The sequence below is a fragment of the Zea mays genome, unplaced genomic scaffold (assembly GCF_902167145.1).
Source record: "Zea mays cultivar B73 unplaced genomic scaffold, Zm-B73-REFERENCE-NAM-5.0 scaffold_532, whole genome shotgun sequence".
Taxonomy (NCBI): domain Eukaryota; kingdom Viridiplantae; phylum Streptophyta; class Magnoliopsida; order Poales; family Poaceae; genus Zea; species Zea mays.
In genome coordinates, this window is record NW_023367182.1 from 21267 (window position 1) to 46775 (window position 25509).

The following is a 25509-nucleotide window of genomic DNA, read 5'->3' on the forward strand; positions in this document are numbered from 1 at the left end:
GAAAATCCTTGAAGCCGAACGATGGCTGAAAGGTACCAACTCCCACGGAGTTGCGTTCCTCCAACGATGAGGCGAAAAGACGGCGGGTTCCCCCCATCCGGGGGCTTGGAAGGTGGAAAGGCGCGGCGCATAAGGGAGCGAGAAGACATGGTCGCCTTACGAAAGGGGTCGCCCTCCTTTTAAAGGCAACTCTCCCTGCTTGCGCCCCCAACCGTCACGGGTTGGGTCTTCTCCAACACGCTCCAAAGCCCTCCCCTGCGGCGCGGGGGCTGGGTCCCGCATGTCATGCAGACCGGCTCCGAGCAGAAGAAGCCAAACCGCCGCGCGTGGTGCACGCAACCGCCCAGCGGTTACAAGTGACCCTCCACTTTTGCCCAGACCAACGGGCGAAAGAGGCGGGCAGCCATGCAGGCGGCATGCAACCGCGCCAAGTGGACGCACTTCTCCGACTCCCGACACGCCAGCATGGAGGCCCAGGCCCACGCGTCGCGCAACCGGCGCGCCGGATGCTGCATGCAAGCAACTGTACCGCCTGTGCCACCACCGCGCCTCCTCGATTGCGGAACCAATACCGCGACTCGAGGCGACCCAGCGCGCGACCCAGCAGCGCCAGCCTGACGCAGCGGCCAACGCGACCAAAAGTGGGCCGGCAGTAATGACGGTGGCAGGCGCGCGGGAGCAGCGGTCACGTCGTCAGCCGAGCTCACGTCCCATCCGAGGGCAGCAAGAGAACCCCCTCTCATGGCGTGAAGACAACGCGCCCGTGATCCGTTCCTCGAACGGCTCGCGCGCGCAACGGCCGCCCCGCCAACTACTCACCCCGTCGCATTAACTCCGCGGCTGGACAGGCGACGCTTCTGGCAGGAGCAGCAGGTGACGCTTCGCCAAAACAACCGCGCCAAAAAAGGTACGCCGCGTCATTCGGTTTCGTATCCTTTTCCCTTTTTCCTCTTTTCTCTATCTCTTGCGACAGGGACCGGGAAAGGGGGATACCCCGAAAGGGATCCTTCCCCGTGAAGGAACCAGGCTCCGAGCCTCCTTACTGATCAGAGGTTCGAAGGCTGGCCCCCCGAAGGGTTCAACAGCCGCCTCAGATCGCGTGGGCCCTACACCCACTACTGGTCAGAGGTTCGAAGGCCGGCCCCCCGAAGGGTTCCACGGCCGCCTCAGGCTACTCGGGTCCGCGCCCATTACTGATCAGGGGTTCGAAGGCTGGCCCCCGAAGGGTTCACAGTCGCCTCAGACGCCGAGCGAGGGATGACCAGGGGTACGTTCGATACATAACCAAGGCTCGGGCTGCGCTCCCGAGGTACCCTAGGACATTTCCGAGACCAGCGGGAGCGATCTTGTAACGGAATCCCATCGGAGGGAGGCATCGAGCCCTCGGACCCCGTCGCCAGGGGACCGGGTCCGGCAGATCACCCGCAGGTACTTTTGGGCGTGCCTCTGGCCCCTAGCCGACCCCCAACGAACGGGGCACGGACGTCCACTCGGATTACCCGCTTGCAGCTCACCGGAGACACCATGTTCGGTGCCCATCGAGGGTAACATGGCGCTCTCCCCCCTCCTCCTTGCGGAAAGGCGACGTAGGGGCGTATGTAAAAAAGCCGAGTCTGTCCCTGATCGCCCTCTCGCCCTGTGTGGAGGCTCGGGGGCTGCTCTCGCAAACCCGGCTCCGGCCGAACCGTTGACAGCGTCAACATACCAGCCCGAGAACTTGGGCCCCGACCGTGCACCCGGGCTACGGCCAGTTCGCATGAGGGAACGACCAGACCAGCCGAAGCATTACGCAAGGCATTAAGACCTCGAAGGAGTGAAACCACTCCTCCGAGGCCTTGGGGGCTACACCCGGCGGGTGCGCTCGCGCGCACCCACCGGAACAAAATGCAACCGAGAAAGGCTGGTCCCCTTGCAAAAAAGTGCGACGAAAGCCTCCAAGCGAGTGTTAACACTCCCTTCGAGGCTCGGGGGCTACTGTCGGGGACCATAATTAGGGGTACCCTCAAGACGCCTAATTCTCAGCTGGTAACCCCCATCAGCATAAAGCTACAAAGGCCTGATGGGTGCGATTAAGTCAGGGATCAGTCCATACGAGCGACTCGATCACGCCTCGCCCGAGCCTAGCCTCGGGCAAGGGCAGCCGACCCCGAGGGGTTTCCGTCTCGCCCGAGGCCCCCCCTTTTAACGGTGGACACATCTCCGGCTCGCCCGAGGCCTTGCCTTCGCTAAGAAGCAACCCTGACTAAATCGCCGCGCCGACCGACCGAGTCGCAGGAGCATTTAACGCAAAGGTGGCCTGACACCTTTATCCTGACACGCGCCCTCCGGCAGAGCGAAGTGACCGCCGTCACTTCGCCGCTCCACTGACCGGTCTGACAGGAGGACAGCGCCGCCTGCGCCACTCCGACTGCAGTGCCACTTGACAGAGTGAGACTGACAGGCAGTCAGGCCTTGCCAAAGGCGCCATAGGAAACTCCGCTCCGCCCGACCCAGGGCTCGGACTCGGGCTAAGCCCCGGAAGACGGCGAACTCCGCTCCGCCCGACCCAGGGCTCGGACTCGGGCTAAGGCCCCGGAAGACGGCGAACTCCGCTCCGCCCGACCCAGGGCTCGGACTCGGGCTAAGGCCCCGGAAGACGGCGAACTCCGCTCCGCCCGACCCAGGGCTCGGACTCGGGCTAAGGCCCCGGAAGACGGCGAACTCCGCTCCGCCCGACCCAGGGCTCGGACTCGGGCTCAGCCCCAGAAGACGACGAACTCCGCTTCGCCCGACCCCAGGGCTCGGACTCCGCCCTGGCCTCTGCCGAACAACCTCCGCCTCGCCCGACCCAGGAGCTCAGGCTCAGCCTCGGCCATGGAAGACAGACTCGACCCCGGCTTCGGAGGAGCCTCCACGTCGCCCGACCTAGGGCACAGGCCTGCCACATCAACAGTAAGCGCCATCATCACCCTACCCCGAGCCGACTCGGGCCGCAGAGAACAAGACCGGTGTCCCATCTGGCTAGCTCCGCCAGATAGGCAATGATGGCGCCCCGCTAGCCCAGTGACGACGGCGGCTCTCAGCTCCCTTACGGAAGCAGGGGGACGTCAGCAAGGACCCAACCGCTCCGACAGCTGTCCCTCCGCCAGGCTCCGTTGCTCCTCCGACAGCCACGACACCACACCAGCAGGGTGCCAAGATCTCTCCGGCTGCCACATTGGCATGTACTTAGGGCTCTAGCTCTCCCCCCGCTAGACACGTAGCACTCTGCTACACCCCCATTGTACACCTGGATCCTCTCCTTACGACTATAAAAGGAAGGACCAGGGCCTTCTTAGAGAAGGTTGGCCGCGCAGGGACGAGGATGGGACAGGCGCTCTCTTGGGGCCGCTCGCTTCCCTCACCCGCGTGGACGCTTGTAACCCCCTACTGCAAGCGCACCCGACCTGGGCGCGGGACGAACACGAAGGCCGCGGGATTTCCACCTCTCTCACGCCCGTCTTCGGCCACCTCGCTTCCCCCCTTCGCGCTCGCCCACGCGCTCGACCCATCTGGGCTGGGGCACGCGGCACACTCACTCGTCGGCCTGAGGGACCCCCCGGTCTCGAGACGCCGACAGATATCGGCTAATTGATCTTTAGTGTTAATGTATGAAATCTCGATATCCCCCTTTTGTTGGTGATCCCTAAGAAAATGATACCGAATGGCTATGTGTTTAGTGCGGCTATGCTCAACGGGATTATCCGCCATGCGGATTGCACTCTCATTATCACATAGAAGAGGAACTTTGGTTAGTTTGTAACCGTAGTCCGCAGGGTTTGCCTCATCCATAGCAATTGCGCGCAACAGTGGCCTGCAGCAATATACTCGGCTTCGGCGGTAGAAAGAGCTAACGAATTTTGCTTCTTTGAAGCCCAAGACACCAAGGATCTTCCCAAGAACTGGCAAGTCCCCGATGTGCTCTTTCTATTGATCTTACACCCCGCCCAATCGGCATCCGAATAACCAATCAAATCAAATGTGGATCCCCTAGGGTACCAAAGCCCAAACTTAGGAGTATAAGCCAAATATCTCAAGATTCGTTTTACGGTCGTAAGGTGGGATTCCTTAGGGTCGGATTGGAATCTTGCACACATGCAAACGGAAAGCATAATGTCCGGTCGAGATGCACATAAATAAAGCAATGAACCAATCATCGACCGGTATACCTTTTGATCGACGGATTTACCTCCCGTGTCGAGGTCGAGATGCCCATTAGTTCCCATGGGTGTCTTGATGGGCTTGGCATCCTTCATTCCAAACTTGGTTAGAATGTCTTGAGTATACTTTGTTTGACAAATGAAGGTGCCCTCTTAGAGTTGCTTGACTTGGAATCCTAGAAAATACTTCAACTCCCCCATCATAGACATCTCGATTTTTTGTGTCATGATCCTACTAAATTCTTCACATGTAGATTCGTTAGTAGACCCAAATATAATATCATCAACATAAATTTGGCATACAAACAAATCATTGTCAAGAGTTTTAGTGAATAAAGTAGGATCGGCCTTGCCGACTTTGAAGCCATTTGCAATAAGGAAGTCTCTAAGGCATTCATACCATGCTCTTGGGGCTTGCTTGAGCCCATAAAGCGCCTTAGAGAGCCTATAGACATGGTTAGGATACTCACTATCTTCAAAGCCGGGAGGTTGCTCAACATAGACCTCCTCCTTGATTGGTCCGTTGAGGAAGGCACTCTTCACGTCCATTTGGTAAAGCTTGAAGCCATGGTAAGTAGCATAGGCTAATAATATGCGAATTGACTCAAGCCTAGCTACGGGTGCATAGGTTTCACCGAAATCCAAACCTTCGACTTGGGAGTATCCCTTGGCCACAAGTCGAGCTTTGTTCCTAGTCACCACACCATGCTCGTCTTGCTTGTTGCGGAAGACCCACTTGGTTCCTACAACATTTTGGTTAGGACGTGGAACTAAATGTCATACCTCATTCCTAGTGAAGTTGTTGAGCTCCTCTTGCATCGCCATCACCCAATCCGAATCTTGAAGTGCTTCCTCTACCCTGTGTGGGTCAATAGAGGAAACAAAAGAGTAATGTTCACAAAAATGTGCAACACGAGATCTAGTGGTTACCCCCTTATGAATGTCACCGAGGATTGTGTCGACGGGGTGATCTCGTTGTATTGCTTGGTGGACTCTTGGGTGTGGCGGCCTTGGTTGTTCATCCTCCTTGTCTTGATCATTTGCATCTCCCCCTTGATTGTTGCCGTCATCTTGAGGGGGCTCATCTCTTTGATCTTCTCCTTCATCAATTTGAGCCTCGTCCTCATCTTGGGTTGGCGGAGATGCTTGCGTGGAGGAGGATGGTTGATCTTGTGCATTTGGAGGCTCTTCGGATTCCTTAGGACACACATCCCCAATGGACATGTTCCTTAGCGCGATGCATGGAGCCTGTTCTTCACCTATCTCATCAAGATCAACTTGCTCTACTTGAGAGCCGTTAGTCTCATCAAACACAACGTCACAAGAAACTTCAACTAGTCCTGAGGACTTGTTAAAGACTCTATATGCCCTTGTGTTTGAATCATATCCTAGTAAAAAGCCTTCTACAGTTTTAGGAGCAAATTTAGATTTTCTACCTCTTTTAACAAGAATAAAGCATTTGCTACCAAAAACTCTAAAATATGAAATATTGGGCTTTTTACCGGTTAGGAGTTCATAGGATGTCTTCTTGAGGATTCGGTGTAGATATAACCGGTTGATGGCGTAGCAGGCGGTGTTGACTGCCTCGGCCCAAAACCGATCCGGTGTCTTGTACTCATCAAGCATGGTTCTTGCCATGTCCAATAGAGTTCGATTCTTCCTCTCCACTACACCATTTTGTTGTGGGGTGTAGGGAGAAGAGAACTCATGCTTGATGCCCTCTTCCTCAAGAAAGCCTTCAATTTGTGAGTTCTTGAACTCCGTCCCATTGTCGCTTCTAATTTTCTTGATCCTTAAGCCGAACTCATTTTGAGCTCGTCTCAAGAATCCCTTTAAGGTTTCTTGGGTATGCGATTTTTCCTGCAAAAAGAACACCCAAGTGAAGCGAGAATAATCATCCACTATTACAAGACAATACTTACTCCCGCCGATGCTTATGTAAGTAATCGGGCCGAATAGATCCATGTGGAGTAGCTCAAGTGGCCTGTCGGTCGTCATGATGTTCTTGTGTGGATGATGGGATCCAACTTGCTTTCCTGCTTGGCATGCGCTACAAATCTTGTCTTTCTCAAAATGAACATTTGTTAGTCCTAAAATGTGCTCTCCCTTTAGAAGCTTATGAAGATTCTTCATCCCAACGTGGGCTAGTCGGCGATGCCAAAGCCAACCCATGTTAGTCTTAGCAATTAAGCATGTGTCGAGTTCAGCTCTATCAAAATCTACCAAGTATAGCTGACCTTCTAACACACCCTTAAATGCTATTGAATCATCACTTCTTCTAAAGACAGTGACACCTACATCAGTAAAGAGACAGTTGTAGCCCATTTGACATAATTGAGATACAGAAAGCAAATTGTAATCTAAAGAATCTACAAGAAAAACATTGGAAATAGTATGGTCAGGTGATATAGCAATTTTATCCAATCCTTTGACCAAACCTTGATTTCCATCCCCGAATGTGATAGCTCGTTGGGGATCTTGGTTTTTCTCATATGAGGAGAACATCTTCTTCTCCCCTGTCATGTGGTTTGTGCACCCGCTGTCGAGTATCCAACTTGAGCCCCCGGATGCATAAACCTACAAAACAATTTTAGTTCTTGACTTTAGGTACCCAAACGGTTTTGGGTCCTTTGGCATTAGAAACAAGAACTTTGGGTACCCAAACACAAGTCTTGGAACCCTTGTGTTTGCCCCCAACAAACTTGGCAACTACCTTGCCGGATTTGTTAGTAAGCACATAGGATGCATCAAAAGTTTTGAATGAAATGTCATGATCATTTGATGCATTAGGAGTTTTCCTTTTAGGCAACTTAGCACGGGTTGGTTGCCTAGAACTAGATGTCTCACCCTTATACATAAAAGCATGGTTAGGGCCAGAGTGAGACTTCCTAGAATGAGTTCTCCTAATTTTGCTCTCGGGATAGCCGGCAGGGTACAAAATGTATCCTTCGTTATCCTGAGGCATGGGAGCCTTGCCCTTAACAAAGTTAGACAAATTTTTAGGAGGGGCATTAAGTTTGACATTGTCTCCCCTTTGGAAGCCAATGTCATCCTTGATGCCAGGGCGTCTCCCATTATAGAGCATACTTCTAGCAAATTTAAGCTTTTCATTTTCTAAGTTATGCTCGGCAATTTTAGCATCTAAAACCGCTATATGATCATTTTGTTGTTTAATTAAAGCCATATGATCATGAATAGCATCAATATCAATATCTCTACATCTATCACAAATAGACACATGCTCAATAGTAGATGTAGAGGGTTTGCAAGAATTAAGTTCAACAATCTTAGCACGCAAAATGTCATTGTTGTCTCTAATATTGGAAATTGTAACATTGCAAACATCTAATTCTTTAGCCTTAGCAATCAATTTCTCATTCTCATTTCTAAGGCTAGCAATAGAGACATTCAACTCATCAATCCTAGCAAGTAAATCAACATTATCATCTCTAGGATTGGAAGTTGAAATAGTACAAACATGAGAATCAACCTTAGCAATTAATTTAGCATTTTCATTTCTAAGGTTGGCAATAGTGTCATGGCAAGTGCTTAGCTCACTAGATAGTTTTTGACATTTTTCTATTTCTAGAGCATAAGCATTTTTAACCTTAACATGTTTCTTGTTTTCCTTAATTAGGAAGTCCTCTTGGGAATCCAAAAGGTCATCCTTTTCATGAATAGCACTAATCAATTCATTTAATTTTTCCTTTTGTTCCATGTTAAGGTTGGCAAAAAGGGTACGCAAGTTATCCTCCTCATCACTAGCATTTTCATCACTAGAAGATTCATATTTAGTGGAGGATTTAGATTTAACCTTCTTCTTTTTGACGTCTTTTGCCATGAGGCACTTGTGGCCGACGTTTGGGAAGAGGAGTCCCTTGGTGACGGCGATGTTAGCGGCGTCCTCGTCGGAGGAGGAGTCGGTGGAGCTCTCGTCCGAGTCCCACTCCCGACAAACATGGACATCGCCGCCCTTCTTCTTGTAGTATCTCTTCTTTTCTCTCCTCTTTTCCTTCTTGTCGTTATCCCTGTCACTGTCACTTGATAATGGACATTTAGCAATAAAATGACCGGGCTTATGTCATGGGCATCATAGGGAGCGAGAGGCAACAGCCAGGCTGGGATAAGGCTAGAGAATAAGATTGAGATGAGCTGGGATAAGGCTAGAGAATAAGATTGAGATGAGAGAATTGTGGAGAGTTGGTTAGCAGCAGATAAGTCCAAGAAAGTAGGAGTTAGTTGAGAGTTTGTAGGAGAAGTTAGTTAGCCATAGGGCTATTTATAAGCCGCATGGCAGCAGGAAATAAATCAAGCAAGATCATTATCAAACCAATCTCTCTCCCTTGCAATGACCCTCTCAAGCGCCTAGGGCTGCTACCCTAGAACCAAGCCTGCGGCAGAGGGGTATAACCTCGCCGGAGAAGACAACTATCCCCATGGACCGGTCCATGACACCTGGTATCAGAACCAGGTTATCCTCACCACCACCAGCCGCCCATCCCTCACCACCACCAACCGCCGCGCCATCAGCCGCCGCAACGCCCTCCCACCCGCCCTCTCCAACTCCAGATGCATTCACTCGGCTCGAAGAGAGTTTTGGCTGTCTCGCAGAGAAGTGGGATCAGTTCGTTGTGATGTTCCATCGCTACAAGGAGAAGACAGAGAAGGAACTCCAAGCAGCGGTGCGACTTCAGGCGGCAGCGCGAGGGTTCCTGGCACGCCGCCAGGTACAATCCCTTCGTGGGGAGAAGCACCTTGCTGTGGCCTCCAGGGCCACCCCATGGCCGTCATCACATGAGCAGGCTGTGGTGCGCCTGCAAGCCGCAGTGCGCGGCTTCCTTGTTAGGCGGGCGGTGCGGAAGCTGCACTTGCTGATCAGCTCATCGCTGCACCAACTCGCAGCCTGCGCGCCCAACCACCAGGTCTCGTCTATACTTTTTGAAACCCCTGCAGAAGTCGAGATCTGGGTATGCAGCCCCCTGCACGGCCAAAGAGGGTCATCTCCTTCATTCGGGCAACTACCTTGGTGCTGGACAGACCCAACATAAGAACAGGCTGGTTCCTACTTCACCTTTCATCCAACGTGAAGTCCGCAGTTCAGCTCTTTCCTTGGGATCCAGGAGGACAGGAGGACATAGCTGCAGTTCAAATTTATATTTTAGTTCCACAATTATTTTGTATTTTCATCTTAAATAATAAAGGTAAGTCGAGATGTAAAAGGCTTAACCTTAAGTCGTGTCAGGTAAGTCTATGGCAGCTCGAGGACGAGCTGGTCCTCAAGGGAGGGGGAGATGTCATGGGCATCATAGGGAGCGAGAGGCAACAGCCAGGCTGGGATAAGGCTAGAGAATAAGATTGAGATGAGCTGGGATAAGCCTAGAGAATAAGATTGAGATGAGAGAATTGTGGAGAGTTGGTTAGCAGCAGATAAGTCCAAGAAAGTAGGAGTTAGTTGAGAGTTTGTAGGAGAAGTTGGTTAGCCATAGGGCTATTTATAAGCCGCATGGCAGCAGGGAATAAATCAAGCAAGATCATTATCAAACCAATCTCTCTCCCTTGCAATGACCCTCTCAAGCGCCTAGGGCTGCTACCCTAGAACCAAGCCTGCGGCAGAGGGGTATAACCTCGCCGGAGAAGACAGCTATCCCCATGGACCGAAGGTCCATGACAGCTTACCACACTTGTAGCAAACCTTCTTGGAACGGGATTTGTATTCCTTCCCCTTCCGTTGCTTGAGGATTTGGCGAAAGCTTTTGATGATTAAAGCCATCTCCTCATTGTCGAGCTTGGAGGCATCAATTGGTTGTCTACTCGGTGTAGACTCCTCCTTCTTCTCCTCCGTCGCCTTAAATGCCACCGGTTGTGTTTCGGACGTGGAGGGTTCATCAAGCTCGTTGATCTTCTTTGAGCCTTTAATCATACATTCAAAGCTCACAAAATTCCCGATTACTTCCTCGGGAGTCATTAGTGTGTATCTAGGATTACCACGAATTAATTGAACTTGAGTGGGGTTAAGGAAAATGAGAGATCTTAGAATAACCTTAACCACCTCGTGGTCGTCCCACTTCTTGCTCCCGAGGTTGCGCACTTGGTTCACCAAGGTTTTGAGCCGGTTGTACATATCTTGTGGCTCCTCCCCTTGGCGAAGACGAAAACGACCGAGCTCCCCCTCGATCGTTTCCCGCTTGGTGATCTTGGTGAGTTCATCACCCTTGTGCGCGGTCTTGAGAAGGTCTCAAATCTCCTTTGCATTCTTCAACCCTTGCACCTTGTTGTATTCCTCCTTGCTTGGAGAGGCGAGGAGTATGGTTGTAGCTTGAGAGTTGAAGTGCTCGATTTGGGCCACTTCGTCCGTATCATAGTCTTCATCCCCTACGGATGGTACCTGTGCTCCAAACTCAACAACATTCCATATACTTTTGTGGAGTGAGGTTAGATGAAATTTCATTAAATCACTCCACCTAGCATAATCTTCGCCATCAAAGGTTGGCGGTTTGCCTAATGGAACGGAAAGTAATGGAGTAGGTCAAGATGTACGAGGATAGTGTAAGGGAATCTTACTAAACTTCTTGCGCTCTTGGTGCTTAGAAGTTACGGACGGCGCATCGGAGTCGGAGGTTGATGTTGATGAAGTATCGGTCTCGTAGTAGACCACTTTTCTCATCCTCTTGTGCTTGTCGCCTTTCCGATGCGACTTGTGGAAAGAAGATTTTTCCTTCTTCTCTTTGTGGTGAGAAGAAGAAGATCTTTTCTCCTTCCGTTTGGAGGAGTCCTTTTTCTTCTCCTTCCTCTTGGTGCGGGACTCTTCCGATGAAGTGCTCCCGTGGCTCGTAGTGGGCTTGTCGCCGGTCTCCATCTCCCTCTTGGTGTGATCTCCCGACATCACTTCGAGCGGTTAGGCTCTAATGAAGTACCGGGCTCTGATACCAATTGAAAGTCGCCTAGAGGGGGGGTGAATAGGGCGAAACTGAAATTTACAAATATAAACACAACTACAAGCCGGGTTAGCGTTAGAAATATAATAGAGTCCGCGAGAGAGAGTGCAAAACAAATCGCAAGCGAATAATGAAGTGAGACACGCGGATTTGTTTTACCGAGGTTCGGTTCTTTCAAACCTACTCCCCGTTGAGGAGGCCACAAAGGCCGGGTCTCTTTCAACCCTTACCCTCTCTCAAACGGTCCCTCGGACCGAGTGAGCTTTCTCTTCTCAATCACTTGGAACACAAAGTTCCTACAAGGACCACCACAAGATTGGTGTCTCTTGCCTCAATTACAAGTGAGTTTGATCGCAAGAAAGAATCAAGAAGGAAGAAAGCAATCCAAGCGCAAGAGCTCGAAAGAACACAAGCAAATCTCTCTCACTAGTCACTAGGGCGTTGTGTGGAGTGTGGAGAGGATTTGATCACTTTGGTGTGTCTAGAATTGAATGCTAGAGCTCTTGTAAGTAGTTGAGAAGTGGAAAACTTGGATGACTTGAATGTGGGGTGGTTGGGGGTATTTATAGCCCCAACCACCAAACTAGCCGTTTGGTGGAGGCTGTCTGTCGTATGGTGCACCGGACAGTCCGGTGCACACCGGACAGTCTGGTGCGACAGCCACGTCACCAAAGCCGTTGGGTTCCGACCGTTGGAGCTCTGACTTCTGGGCCCGCCTAGATGTCCGGTGGCGCACCGGACATGTACTGTAGGGTGTCCGGTGCACCAGCATGGGCGTGCCTGACCTCTGCGCGCGCTGGCGCGCATTAAATGCGCCACAGGTAGCCGTTGGCGCCAGAAGTAGTCGTTGCCCCGCTGTTACACCGGACAGTCCGGTGTACACCGGACAGTCCGGTGAATTATAGCGGAGCAGCTGAAATGAATTCCCGAGGCTGGCGAGTTCTAGAGGCCGCTCTTCCTTGGAGCACCGGACATGTCCGGTGTACACCGGACAGTCCGGTGAATTATAGCGGAGTTGCCTCTGGAATTTCTCGAAGGTGACGAGTTTGAGTTGGAGTCCTCTGGTGCACCGGACATATCCGGTGGCACACCGGACAGTCCGGTGCGCCAGACCAGAGGTGCCTTCGGTTGTCCCTTTGCTCTTTTGTTGAACCCAATACTTGGTCTTTTTATTGGCTAAGTGTGAACCTTTGGCACCTGTATAGCTTATACACTAGAGCAAACTAGTTAGTCCAAATATTTGTGTTGGCAATTCAACCACCAAAATTAATTAGGGATTAGGTGTAAGCCTAATTCCCTTTCAGTAGTACCCCTGGTTGTTGCACCACCGAATGCGCTACTCCTCTAGATACATCGTGTTCGAGGACACTCATACAACGTCAGCAATGGCCATCGTCTCAGCGCACAAGAATTCATGGCCAGTCAGTAGCGACTTACGTGGCAGGTTGGGCTTCAGGTGGACGATGAGCTGGACGACGTGATGGCATCGTCGTCGAATGCGGTGCCCAGAACAACCCGAGAGTCGCCGACGTTGGCGACGACTATGAGGTCCCCCTGCTTGACGATGGACAGCGCGGAGCAGCCGCTCTGCACCGCGTCCAAGCGGCTGCTGCGCCGGAGCTTGTCGTACATAGCGGCACATGCGGCCACGTAGGACTGTTTCTAGAGGTCGAACTGGCAGTCGCCAAGTTTCTTCTTGTCGTCGATGAGCGACCCCAACGCGAGTGTCTCCTGCTAATGGTGTTTGTTCGGGGTTTAAGTAAGAAACATGGATTCATGTTTGGCGTTGGTTTATAAAAATGACTCATAAGTCAGATCCATGGAAAAAATATTACAAAGAATAAATGTCACGCATGCAAAAAAGGAATTTAAGTTGAAAACATTATTCAAACAAAAGAAATTGCATGCAAGGCTCTTCTTTAAATACTATTCCCTCCATCCAAAAATATAATTCAAGAATCTCGGTAATACTTATTTACTACTACGCATTGTGCAAGGGTAGCAGTTGAGCTTGGGGAGAGATGCAGTAGATGTGTTTTCTGTTATAGATGTAGACATAAACACACATGTGGTGTAGTGGTAGCTACTGCTATCATTTGCTTGAGAGGTCGTGGCTTCGAATGCCCTTGGGGCTATGTGTATTTTTTAAATTTTAGCTAGGCGTCGGCTGTACGGGGGAATGAGAATGAGCTTTGCGGGGAGGGGGAATGAGAATGATAGATATAGAATGGAAAGGCAGAACACGGAATGAGTATCTGCTGCCTGTGCTGGTTTAGTTGGCATGTCGTGATTCCAAAAGTAGGAAAGTGTTATCGTCAGTGTAGTTGAAATAATTAGCAGTGACGCTGGGCAATATATATGCTCAACCAAAAAGGGGTTCGGTTTCATCGCTGTAAGCTATACATGCTTCTCCTCCCCGGCCAGTTATATATTTATTTTGAACAGACTGTTGGGCCAGACAGGTTGTTAGAACATGGTAGGTGCACTACTGCATGTGACTATATCATATTTGCATATCTGGCCACTATTTCCCCGCTCCATTGAAAAATAAGCATGTCAAGATAAATATTTCTTTCCCTGATCGTACAAATCCACGACATGAAGAATGATGTTACTACTAATCATTGTTTTTATATAGGGTCAGGCGATTCTCTTTTCTTGGATATATATATAGCAAATGATGTTTTGGATATTTGCGCTGTTGGGATATGACAATTTGCTAATTTTCTAGGAGGGATGGCTAAGTTTGCAGACGTCCTCTGTGCAGTTACACTACTTGTGTTGCTCCCCTGCTCGGATGTTGCATTGGGGCAGACTACTGACCCTTCCGAGGGTAATTTCTATCTGCCATATGTTAATTTGTGAGAACGTTTGAAACTCTGCAAGTTAATGAATGGTTTATTCCCATAATGTAGTCAATGGGCTCAGGGCTATCAAGGGACGATTAGTTGATCCTATGCAAAACCTTATGAATTGGAATAGGGGAGATCCGTGCAGGTCAAATTGGACAGGAGTCTTCTGCCACAAAGTGAATGATGATACATTTCTTCATGTGACAGAATTGTACGATCAGCACTTCTATTTTATTTGTTCATCATATTTTGTTTTTTTCTATCCATTTGTCTTGGTTACCATGTTGCTCTTGTTGAATAAAAATCAACAGTCACTATTATTATCAAAGGTAGTTTTTACGGTCAAATGCCAACTTCATCCGACTCCGCAAGGGAATTTTTTTCCTGCATTTACACATAAATCCAACTGTAACATGAACTGCCTTGGTTGACAATTGTCCAATCATAAAAACATGAAACATCAGTCCTGTGAGTTGTATCAGACTAAGTTTACAAATCCTAGCACCATTGCTCTCTGGCTTCTTTTCTAAGGCATTTGTTTTGCTTGAAATATTATTGGTTTTGTAAAGTTTGTTTATTTTATTACATCAGCACGATATGGAATATAACAACCCAGTAACTCATTAAGGCCTTGTTTGGTTATTTTAATTCCATGTGAATTGGAGTGGATTGGGTGGGATTGAGACGTATTTTGACTTGTTATGCATTTAAAACGACTTAATCCCACCCAATCCACATGGTTTAGCATCAAAACAAACAAGCCCTAAGTCGTTTCTGTGTAAGTTAATGAATGGTTTATTCCCATAGCTGTTCCTAATACCATTTTTTTATCTCTATACAGGCAGTTATTTAAGAGGAATCTCTCAGGAACTCTGGCACCAGAGGTCAGCCTTTTATCTCATCTGAAAACACTGTAAGTATTACTCTAAAATTCAAACTTCCTCTCTTTTTTTAGTTCTCCTGCATTTTGTAAATTTAAACTTTTCTAATTTCCATTCACTATCTTTTCAATACGTGCATAAAATCATGGTGCTTTGCTAGCAAGTTTTCGAGCACAATTTTGATTCCTTATTTCATTGTTTTGAGCAGAATTTTGTTCTTGATTCCTTTTCTTTGAGGCAACATTTATTCTTGATTCTTAAGCTATTCAACTAAATGATGTGTTTCTTGAAGGGATTTTATGTGGAACAACTTAACTGGTAGCATCCCAAAGGAAATAGGCAACATCACTACGCTCAAACTTATGTAAGTTTTCTTTTTCTATTATTTTTCTTACCTCATTAAATTATTCAGCATGTCTCAACCTCATAATGCACACAACAACATCAGTTCAACATTACCAGTTCTAATTTATGAACATTTCTCCACAATATCTGTGTTAAATAACATTGATATAGTTATTTTCATGCCTTTTGCAGACTTTTGAATGGCAATCAACTCTCTGGTATTTTACCTTATGAGATCGGTAACCTTCAAAGTTTAAACAGATTACAGGTTGACCAAAACCAATTGTCCGGCCCCATACCTAAATCATTTTCCAATTTAAGAAGTGTGAAACGTCTGTAAGAATTGTTTATTTCCATTGTCTATTTGTCTCTCTGTTTTTCAGTTTCATCTGTACTTATTTCTAACCTCAACCATCCTATTCATTTTAGTCATATGAACAATAATTCGTTAAGTGGGGCCATCCCGTCTGAACTTTCCACATTGCCTCTTCTTCTTCACCTGTATGTGGAACTCTACTTGTTTCCCGATTTTCTTCTTCTGCAAATAAAAAAAATGAAATATTAAATTACTCTTCATTCTCATACTTTGATGCAACCTTGCAGGCTTGTTGACAATAACAACCTATCTGGACCTCTCCCTCCAGAATTTGCTGAAGCGCCTGCCATGAAAATATTGTACGTACCTAAATTTTCTTGCGATGGGTTTGTATTTATCCCACTGAAATCAGAATAAAATTGCTTATCATATAAACGTATAACTATTTCTGACATTCATATCATTCTGTTTCTACTAGTCAGGCTGATAACAATAACTTCAGTGGAAGTTCCATCCCTACTACATATAACAACATATCCACACTACTAAAGCTGTAAGAATGGATTTTTTCTATTATTCTTTTGTTTTTTATCCTTTCTCCTTTATTATATGAAAATTAAAAGATGTGAATATCTTTTGTTAATCATACATCATATAAAAAATTAGTTTAGCCTCTACTCAAAATGTAATTGCAACCATCCATGGTTCCAACATCCAGCTTCCATAGCCTAAACTTACTCAGAATTAAAAGACCTGAGGAGAATATTTCTTGTATTACCAGGAGTCTTAGAAATTGCAGCTTGCAAGGAGATATTCCAGATTTGAGTAGCATACCTCAACTTGGCTATTTGTGAGTACATCTCAGTTTTAGTTCCCAATTAATGTATTTTAGCATTATGACTATCGATTGTTGCTATGAACTTGGCTCTTCGAACAGTTTAAATTTTTTTAAAAAATATTAAGATTAGTGTGGTTTTCAAGAGTGTTTTGGTACAACCTCTTGAGAAAGTTTGGGCTGCACAGCTTATCCCCTCAGCAAGCGGAGACTTCCTTTTTTGGCTGGTGGGAGAGATCTCCGGCTCAGGTCCTCAGTCTGGAAAAGAAAGGATTGGATTCTCTTATTGCCTTAGGGGCCTAGATGATCTAGAATCATAGGATTGGATTCTCTTATCCCCTCAGCAAGCGGTGGTGTTTGATGGCAGGACCCCTTGTATCTCCTTCCTCCTTCAGGCTGCTGGTGAGGAAAGGGAGAAATGGCAGATGGCTGGTGCCAAAGGTCTTTCCTTCTTGGCCGGCCAAGCTTCCTAGCTCCTAGGGCTGTGGTTTTTTAGTTTTGATCTTTATGGATAGTTTTGTGAATGCCTGCTTCTGGCCTCCATAAGGAGTGTGTTGTATCTGGGTCCTTTCTAACCCCCCCCCTATCCCCTCTACTTTAATATATGGGTGCACAGTTCTCCTGCGCTCTTTTCGAAAAAAAGATTAGTGTGGTTTTATCCCTTTTCAATAGGCACCCAACTTTTCAGTTCACACAGTTCAGGACATGTCTTATGTCTTAATAACTCTCAGATTCATGTTTCAGGGATATTAGCTGGAACCAGTTGACAGGATCTATACCAACTAATAAGCTCGCTTCCAATATCACTACAATGTATGTAATTAAGATAACGTTTGTCTATTTTCGTTAATCATCGATCTCATTCTAGTTATGTGGCAGTGATTTGTCGCACAACATGCTCAATGGAACTATCCCACAGAACTTCTCAGGGCTCCCCAAGCTTCAGATATTGTAAGTGTAACTTGGTAAACAGTCTTCAACGGCCTTTTGCATTGAACATGGATATGATTTCTTTTGCATATGGTTCTGTTTATTTTCACTGCAAATATGTGAACTTTGTTTACGTAATATCTAGTGAAGAGATTACAAATACTTCTGTTTGTAATCTCCTTATAACTGGATTCAAATTTGTAATCATTTTATCTAGATCAGTATAAATCGCGAGTCGTATCAGTTAGCTTATAAAAAATTATTTGAAAATAAGAATACATATGTAAAGCTTTACAAGCTGTCATATATTTTTATTATTTTTCGTTCTTAAATCACTTAAACTTTATTTTGCAGGTCACTTGAGGATAATTATCTAAATGGTTCTGTTCCCTCGACAATCTGGAATGGCATCGAGCTTACTGGAAATAGAAGCCTTATTCTGTATGAATTTTTTCTGCAGAAGTAACTCTTTTCAGATCTAATAACTGTACATATGTAATAATATTTTCATAATAACACAGAGACTTCCAAAACAATTCTCTCAAGACAATTCCGGACACATTTGATCCTCCCCCAAATACCACTGTAATGTATGTTCTCATACATTTATGCTATGCATTTCAATATTCACCTCCACATCAATAATATATATAGTCCCTGTGCATATTGAATTGCGATTATGCACCTTTCTTTAATGGATGCAGTATTAATTGATATGTATATTCTGTCCTAGAGCTGTACAGACCTCCTTTTTCCCTTTGAGACCAAGCTTTGTATCTATGTAACAGTGAGACTATGTTTTAAGTATTTGACGACAGGTCTTCATATCCTATACTTGAATCATTATGCATGTGTGAAAATCATAACTATAAGATTGCACTTTTCTCAGTGGCAAATAAATTTTTCCAATTCCCTTTTGAGCAACCTTTTCATGCAATGGATAGTTATCACCACCGCTGTCATTTTTGGCAGGCTATATGGAAACCCTGTGTGTGGGGGTACGAATGGATCTCTGATAACCAACCTGTGCCAACCCATGTCAGTAAACATGCAAACATCGCAAAATGAACATGGCTCTAGTTGTCAACCTTGTCCTGCGGATAAAAATTATGAGTACAATCCATCATCACCACTAACTTGCTTTTGTGCGGTGCCACTTGGAGTCGGACTTCGTCTGAAGAGTCCAGGAATCACAGATTTTCGTCCCTATGAAGATGACTTTGAGATCAACTTAACCTCTTTATTGCAACTGTTTCGGTATCAGTTAAGTATTGAACGCTACATATGGGAGGTTGGTCCAAGGCTAAATATGCACATGAAGTTATTTCCAAGTAATTCAAGTCTATTCAGTATATCTGAGATTGTGCAACTCAGACATGTACTTGCTGCCTGGGAAATTACCCTTTCAGATGTATTTGGTCCATATGAGCTTCTCAACTTCACACTAGGTTCTTATGCAGATGGTATGTATTCATTTTGAAGATGTTAATTCTATTATTCAAACTATGTGCTGCTATTAACTTGTTTTTAGTTTTCCTGCAATGAAAAAGTACAGTCGTAGGACTTCAGGGGAGTTTCTGTGTTTTATTTCGTGAAATTATTTGGATCATTACAATAGCTTTTTGTATTGCATTTCTGTTAGCTTGATTAGCAGCATATAGTATAACTAGTTAGTTGCCCGTGCGTTGCGATGGTACACGAACACCGCTGGTAAAAGCATTAATAGTAATTAATTTTGGATCATTTCATGAGATGTAATCTCCCGACAGGAGGAAAAGGAGGAAAGACTCATTCATTTTTTATTCATCAATTAGAACAAAGTAGAAGAAGCAACTAAACACCATACATGTTCATATATCAAACACATATATTGTCTAATAGCTACACCTGTGATCAACAAGATGTTATTAATCAATTACGAGACTTCCTATGGATACGCGATGTGTCAATACTAATACGCTATTTTTTCCTCAAAAACAATGATAACCAACGTCGCCGGTATGGGGGAGGTGAGGCTGGGGTTGGACTTGAGCATGATCTGCTCGAGCGAGGACGACGACGTGAATAGCGCGGGCGACAGCTCGACGGGGGCCTGGGCGGCACCGAAACAGACGAAGATGGAGAGCGTCCGGAGGTGCGGTAGGCCGCGCAGCGAGGCAGGGTCGAGCCTGGCCCCGGGCCTGCAGGGCGGGGTGGCGACGTCGGGGCCCAGGTGGAGGCGGGTGGCGCGGAGCACGCGCACGTCGTCGGGCGCAAGCTCGCACTGTAGGCTTGGCCATGGCGTGTCGGTGCAGGGCCGCGGGTGGAGCTGCGGCCACGCCGGATCGCCGAGGAGGTCCGCCATCACCCGGAAGATGGCCGCCAGCTCCAGCTCCGGGGATTGCGGGTGACGGGGATCGCAGTTGGGAGGGTGAGGAGGGCGCGATGGGGAGCGGAGCAGAGGGGGAGGATGTCGGGGGTGTGGGGGGAGGGGGCAGAACCGTGCACCGTGAACGTCTACATTGTAGTCTTAAGTAGTAGTAAAGATGGTTGGCTGGTTGCATGCAACAAAACAGCATATGTTACTTCCTTCAAAATTAAAACATGTAGAAATCCAAATGATAAATTATAGCATTTGCTTTTTATAGTGATAGGTTGATCTTGATGGCAATTAATTTTTCCTTGAATTATACTTCATTGAATTTATGTCCACTCACTTGCTCAATTAATCATCTATTGGTGTGTAAAAATATTCTATTTATCACATTTTGCAGAATTTCCAAATGCAGTGTCAACAGGTTTAAGTAAGGCTGCACTGGGCAGTATCTTTGCTAGCACAATTGCTGGCGCTATTTTACTTTCTGTGGTAGCTACCACCCTTATAGTGAGAAGGCGTTCAAGACACAGAGCTGTCTCAAAACGTTCATGTAAGTCATTTATATTTGGTTGTATGAGTGACCTTTTAGCTGTGTAGTACATAGCTCGTCCAAGAGAAAGGGTCTGAAGATGCATATCATGCTGTTTGCAGTGTCAAGGTTTTCTGTCAAAGTTGATGGCGTTAGATGTTTCACATTTGAAGAAATGGCTATAGCAACAAATAATTTTGATCTATCAGCCCAAGTTGGCCAAGGAGGTTACGGCAAAGTCTACAAGGGAATTCTAGGCGATGGAGCACTTGTAGCAATCAAACGAGCACACCAGGATTCCCTTCAAGGTTCAAGGGAGTTCTGCACGGAGATAGAGCTACTATCAAGATTGCATCATCGCAATTTGGTTTCATTGGTTGGCTATTGCGATGAAGAGGATGAGCAGGTGGAACCTTTTGGTTTTAATTATATATGTAGAAAATATAGTTCGTCAGCATCCCTGAACTGCTCCTCAAATCTCGTTTTGCAGATGCTGGTTTATGAATTCATGTCAAATGGCACTTTACGTGATCATCTTTCTGGTAAGTAATTGGAGAGATCCATTCTCAGGTATTTGGACATTTTCTCTTTCTTAAATCTTATGCTAATTAAAGCACCTCTTCTTTTTTCCCCGTCATTTGCCAACCACAGCCAAGTCCAAGAGACCTCTAAGTTTTGGTTTGAGGTTGAAAATCGCATTGGGTGCTGCAAAGGGAATTTTGTATCTACATACTGAAGCAGATCCACCTATATTCCACCGTGATGTTAAGGCCAGCAACATTCTGTTGGACTCCAAATTCGTTGCAAAGGTAGCCGATTTTGGTCTCTCGAGGCTTGCTCCAGTGCCAGATGTCGAAGGGACATTGCCAGCTCACGTATCCACTGTTGTCAAGGGCACCCCAGTAAGTGTCAGACTGCCAATCACGTCGACAATGTCAAAATTACCATGCTTTCTTTTTTTAGCAGTAATATATCACTGCTGTTTTGGCAGGGCTATCTTGATCCGGAATACTTCCTAACTCACAAACTGACCGACAAGAGTGATGTTTACAGCCTGGGTGTCGTGTTCCTTGAAATGTTAACTGGTATGAAACCAATTGAGCATGGTAAAAACATAGTGAGAGAGGTATGCACTTCTTCAGCCATGGATACATTACACTTTTAAAGGACGGCCAGTTCTCACAAAAAGTAAAAAATGACAGCTGAAACTAGTTGAAAATCCATAAGCTTAGACTGTGTTATTATCGACTTGTGTGCTTGCTATCAGTAAAAAAACAAATGTAATGAAGAACTGCATGTTCCTATTCCTGTAGGTAAACTCAGCTTGCCAGTCGGGCGCAGTTTCTGGAATAATCGATGGCCGGATGGGCTTATACCCCCCAGAATGCATCAAGAGGTTCTTATCACTAGCAACCAAGTGTTGCCAGCATGAAACTGATGACAGGCCTTCCATGTGGGAGATTGTCAGAGAACTTGAGCTCATCTTGAGGATGATGCCTGAAGAGGACCTGATTCTGCTGGAAACCTCAGAGACAGACTCGACCGATGTCAGTAAGTCGTTGTCATCTTCAGCGACCGGACCCTCTTCGTCTCGTCACAGGCCTCTGGGAGTCTTGATGCGAGCAGCGGCATGATCTCCGGAAGAGTAACTCCCCGGTAGGCATGGTGTAATACTTGTGAATATGCAAGTTTGTTCTGTAACATTATAGGCTTACCACTCCTAGGACCTGTCTTTTATGAATTATTCATATTCAGCCGAACGTACAGTAGATAATAGCTTATGATACACAGGAACATAGCTGGCATTGCATTCTTTACCTTTCTAATATGTTAATCTGCTTTCTGTAAGGTAGCGTTTGGTTCCAGACCCAGTTTGGGATGGAACAGCTCCATGGCTCCATCTCCGAGAGTGGCTCCATACTAAAGATTTTGGAGAGCCAAATGGTTCAACATTTGAGCATAATTTTCCATTTTTAGAACTGCTCTGTCCTATATGGAACTGATCTAAACAACAACAAATTAGGAGTGGAGTAGCTCTGTCCCACGTTAGCATTTGGTTCTAGAGCTAATTGGGATGGAACAGTTCTGTTCCCGGGAGCGGCTTCGTCCGGAATATTTTGGAGAGCCAAATGGTTTAATATTTTAGCATAATTTCTGTTTTTAGAACTACTCCATCCTATATGGAACCAATCCAAACAACAACAAAATGGGAGCGAAGCGGCTCCGTACTTGGCAGCTTTGAGTGCTGACATGTTTAGGGTCAATTCTTTGTTTAGTAGTAACAAGGTTTTTTTATAGAATCTAGAATTCTAAAACGGCTAGGTTTCTGATAGGCCTATACTGAGCCACGCATAGGAATTATAATCATATAGGGATGAAAACGGACAGAAACAGACGGAAAAACCTCTCTCTCGTTTCTGTATCCGCATTTTATCATCGGAAACGGGATCGGGTCCGGAATAGTCGGGAACTGAAACAGGAATGGGATAAACGGAATTTACGAAAACGAATAGAAATATAAATACTAACGGAAACTCGTAATTTAAACCACCACTTTAAACTTTATAAAACTCACTCAATCAAATCACTCGCACACTCGTAACACCTACTAAATCCACCAAACAAATTGTACCTAAACTTAACACATCATCAAAACCAACGATTCAGATCGCTAGATAATCACCTTTCTTACTCACTTAAATTCAATGAAAAATATTATTTAGATTATCCTTCATCCTTCCACCTCTCCCTGTCGCTGCCCCTCCTAGCTCACCCGCGTCCCCTCTAGGGGCGAAGCCACATTGGCTTTCCCTGGTGCACCGGCACCAAGGTAAAGTAAAAGTTTGTTAACATGTCTTAAATTTGTCATGTGTTTCTTTTAAAATTCTATACTTCCCTTTATATTTGATAGAGTGTGCACCAGGATTATTTTTGAGTTGGCTTCACCCCTGGCCCCCCTCACTCACGCAATACGTCGTCGTTGATCTCTCTCCTTTGCGGAATTGTAACGTTAGCACAATCTATATGTTAATATGTTAAAAGTGGCCCTCAAGAAAAATCATAAATTTATGGAGACGGAGTGCGTGAGTGGGCGAGAGACATGAAAATTGACCCTCGGGAAAATCATATTTTTATGGAAACCACTAAGCAAGCTATATTTATTTTTTATTTTTATTGGAACCTTCTAGCAAAAATCAAGAAGAATCAATTATGATCATAGGTGATGGAAGGACAGGATCTTAGTGTTTCTCGATCGGTCCTGCCTTCTATTGACATAATACCGTGAGGATAGTCTTAGAAGGTGTTTAGTTTCCACCTTCTAACACTTTTAGTTCCTAAAATACCAAAATATGTAACTAAAATAAATCTTTTAAATAGGATTTAAAGGAACTAAAGTTTAATCACTAAAATTTAGAAGGATGACTAAAGGAATCAAACACCCACTTATCCTACTCGCGAGCCGATTTTATAGGTGACGCCTGTCTTTGCAGTTTTGCCACAGAAAGTCATTGCAATTATCTCTTTGCTAATGATTGTCACTTCGTATGCACAGAAGCAATTTGCCTCTCTGCTAAAGTAGCACACAGGGGGTTCTGAGAGCGTAAGTACTCCACTGTCAAACTACTTATTTACATGAATCAAGGACTACCTACGTTGATAGATGTGCTTTTCACCGCAATATATGGGTTGCAATTGGACACCTAATTTCAGAAAGAACAGGTCAACAAAAAGGAGCAAATGGATGACCTGGCAGGAGAGCGCATCACTAGCATAGCGGCATTCGCTTACCCAAAGAGTGTCTAATATTAAAAGTTCGATGTAAACTAATAGAAAAACTACCGCCGTCCTCGGAGTTTTCTCCTTTTGGCACCTTTTGGAGGCTCAGCAACAGGTGATTCTTCCTGGTCAGGCTCTTCCTTGGTAACACCATTGTCATTCTTGTCATCAGGCTCAGCCTCTTTCACATCATCATCAATAGCTTTTATTATATAAATCTGCAATAGATAAGAGATTTATGCGGAGTTCATACAATCAGGTTATGCAGCTCAATATAAACTAGAACAAATGTTTAACCTTGAGTGCCAAAAAAATTACAAAGTTGTTGGCAAGATATTAATACCTCATATTTATTTATAAATATTGATAGTGCAGGACACAGGAGAGAGGTAAGCATAAACGTCTCAGTGCAGCAATACAAATCTAACAGGCCCAAACAGCATAACATGGCGAAACTGGATTCAATTTCATTGTTGTGATATCCTGATCCCTGGGATGGTGATATTCTGGCCCAAGGCTTAATAGAATTAATAGAGTATCCATACCAACGAGGTACATCTTCTTTTTTCGGAAGCCTATCTCTTAAGAACCTCCAAGTTAAGCGTGCTTGGCTTAGAGCAATTTAGGATGAGTGACCAACCGGAAAGTTTTCTCGGGTGCGTATGAGTAAGGACAAAGTGCACACAAAAGGATCGTGTTGGTCTGTGGTGACAATATATTATATATGATGCTAGAGAGCTTTCAGGAGTAAGTACCAGCGATCCGAGAGTAGACAGAGTGTTACAAGTGGTATCAGAACCGGCCCTCGCGGTTTCACGGGCGTGTGTAGGTTATGGGTTTAGATATATGGTGCATGACGCATGTGGGCCCGGAGTAGTCACATGGCATGGTATATGACGACACTAGACATACAGACGTGGCCAAAAAGGGAGGTTCCTGGATTGGGGTTGACCGACGAGGACGTCGTTCTTCTAAGGGGGTGGATTGTGATATCCTGGTCCCTAGGATAGTGATATCCTGACCCAAGGCTTAATAGAACTAATAGAGTATCCATACCAACGAGGTGCATTTCTTTTTTGGAAGTCTATCTCGTAAGAACCTTCAAGTTAAGTGTGCTTGACTTGTAGCAATTTGGGATAGGTGACCAACCGGGAAGTTTTATCGGGTATGCATGAGTGGGGACAAAGTGCGCACAAAAGGATCGTGTTGGTCTGTGAGGACAATATATGATGCTAGAGTGTTTCCAGGAGTAAGTACCGCCGGTCCGAGAGTAGATAGGGTGTTACAATTGCCATGCTTGACTGATACATTAGGGGGCTTTAGAACATGTTCTCTTCCAGAGTATTCATGTCGGAAAGTTTGGGTTTTGTTTTCATTCTTGTGGCAAATGTGTAGCAGAGGGTGAAAAACTTTTGCGAGTTTAAACAGCCATGATGAGAAAATCTATCTGGTCCAGAGTAGTGTGCAATGTCGAAGTAAAGAAGCATGATTTTTAGTACCTTAAATTTGTCATGCTCAGCCAATTCAAAGACCAATGAATCCCCTTCCTCCAGGTTGTGGTGCATTGCAAAGCCC

General features: G+C 45.9%; 3 protein-coding genes across 4 annotated transcripts in view; 1 reads left to right on the forward strand and 2 right to left on the reverse strand.

Annotated features, from left to right (window-relative positions):
* Positions 1-22047, forward strand: part of LOC103630507 (probable LRR receptor-like serine/threonine-protein kinase At1g06840) — a 35633-nt gene extending 13586 nt beyond the window's left edge. Inside the window, exons 1-21 of one of the 2 annotated variants that reach the window (XM_008651566.3) lie at positions 13502-13589; positions 13845-13946; positions 14029-14176; positions 14807-14878; positions 15139-15210; positions 15384-15527; positions 15621-15692; positions 15795-15866; positions 15986-16060; positions 16289-16357; positions 17087-17155; positions 17222-17293; positions 17627-17713; positions 17794-17862; positions 18245-18735; positions 20026-20178; positions 20280-20563; positions 20648-20699; positions 20809-21059; positions 21149-21283; positions 21471-22047. In XM_008651566.3, the coding sequence (XP_008649788.3) occupies positions 13517-13589; positions 13845-13946; positions 14029-14176; positions 14807-14878; positions 15139-15210; positions 15384-15527; positions 15621-15692; positions 15795-15866; positions 15986-16060; positions 16289-16357; positions 17087-17155; positions 17222-17293; positions 17627-17713; positions 17794-17862; positions 18245-18735; positions 20026-20178; positions 20280-20563; positions 20648-20699; positions 20809-21059; positions 21149-21283; positions 21471-21791 (2883 nt within the window). In that variant the 5' untranslated portion in view covers positions 13502-13516 and the 3' untranslated portion in view covers positions 21792-22047. Of the gene's footprint in view, positions 1-13501; positions 13590-13844; positions 13947-14028; positions 14177-14806; positions 14879-15138; positions 15211-15383; positions 15528-15620; positions 15693-15794; positions 15867-15985; positions 16061-16288; positions 16358-17086; positions 17156-17221; positions 17294-17626; positions 17714-17793; positions 17863-18244; positions 18736-20025; positions 20179-20279; positions 20564-20647; positions 20700-20808; positions 21060-21148; positions 21284-21470 lie in introns of those variants that run through there. The other variant, XM_008651567.3, reaches the window with a different exon arrangement.
* LOC118475638 (receptor like protein 29-like) lies at positions 19007-19616 on the reverse strand. Its single transcript, XM_035963898.1, has one exon. It carries the CDS (start codon positions 19614-19616, stop codon positions 19224-19226), a length of 393 nt encoding a protein of 130 aa, XP_035819791.1. The 3' UTR covers positions 19007-19223.
* Positions 22048-23641: 1594 nt separating the features above from the next.
* Positions 23642-25503, reverse strand: LOC118475639 (B3 domain-containing protein Os05g0481400-like). Its single transcript, XM_035963899.1, has 2 exons — positions 25434-25503; positions 23642-24152 (listed from the first exon to the last, which is right to left on the reverse strand). Exons 1-2 carry the CDS (start codon positions 25497-25499, stop codon positions 23994-23996), a joined length of 225 nt encoding a protein of 74 aa, XP_035819792.1. The 5' UTR covers positions 25500-25503; the 3' UTR covers positions 23642-23993.
* Positions 25504-25509: the final 6 nt, after the last annotated feature.

What these genes read in the sequence shown, in the direction of transcription:
- LOC118475638 (XM_035963898.1), bottom strand. Translation starts at nt 19,616, where the DNA reads ATGGCGGACCTCCTCGGCGATCCGGCGTGGCCGCAGCTCCACCCGCGG.
- LOC118475639 (XM_035963899.1), bottom strand. Translation starts at nt 25,499, where the DNA reads ATGCACCACAACCTGGAGGAAGGGGATTCATTGGTCTTTGAATTGGCT. An exon ending in CTGAGCATGACAAATTTAAG is followed by an intron (nt 24,153 to 25,433) that starts GTACTAAAAATC and finishes TATCTATTGCAG; the next exon opens with ATTTATATAATAAAAGCTAT.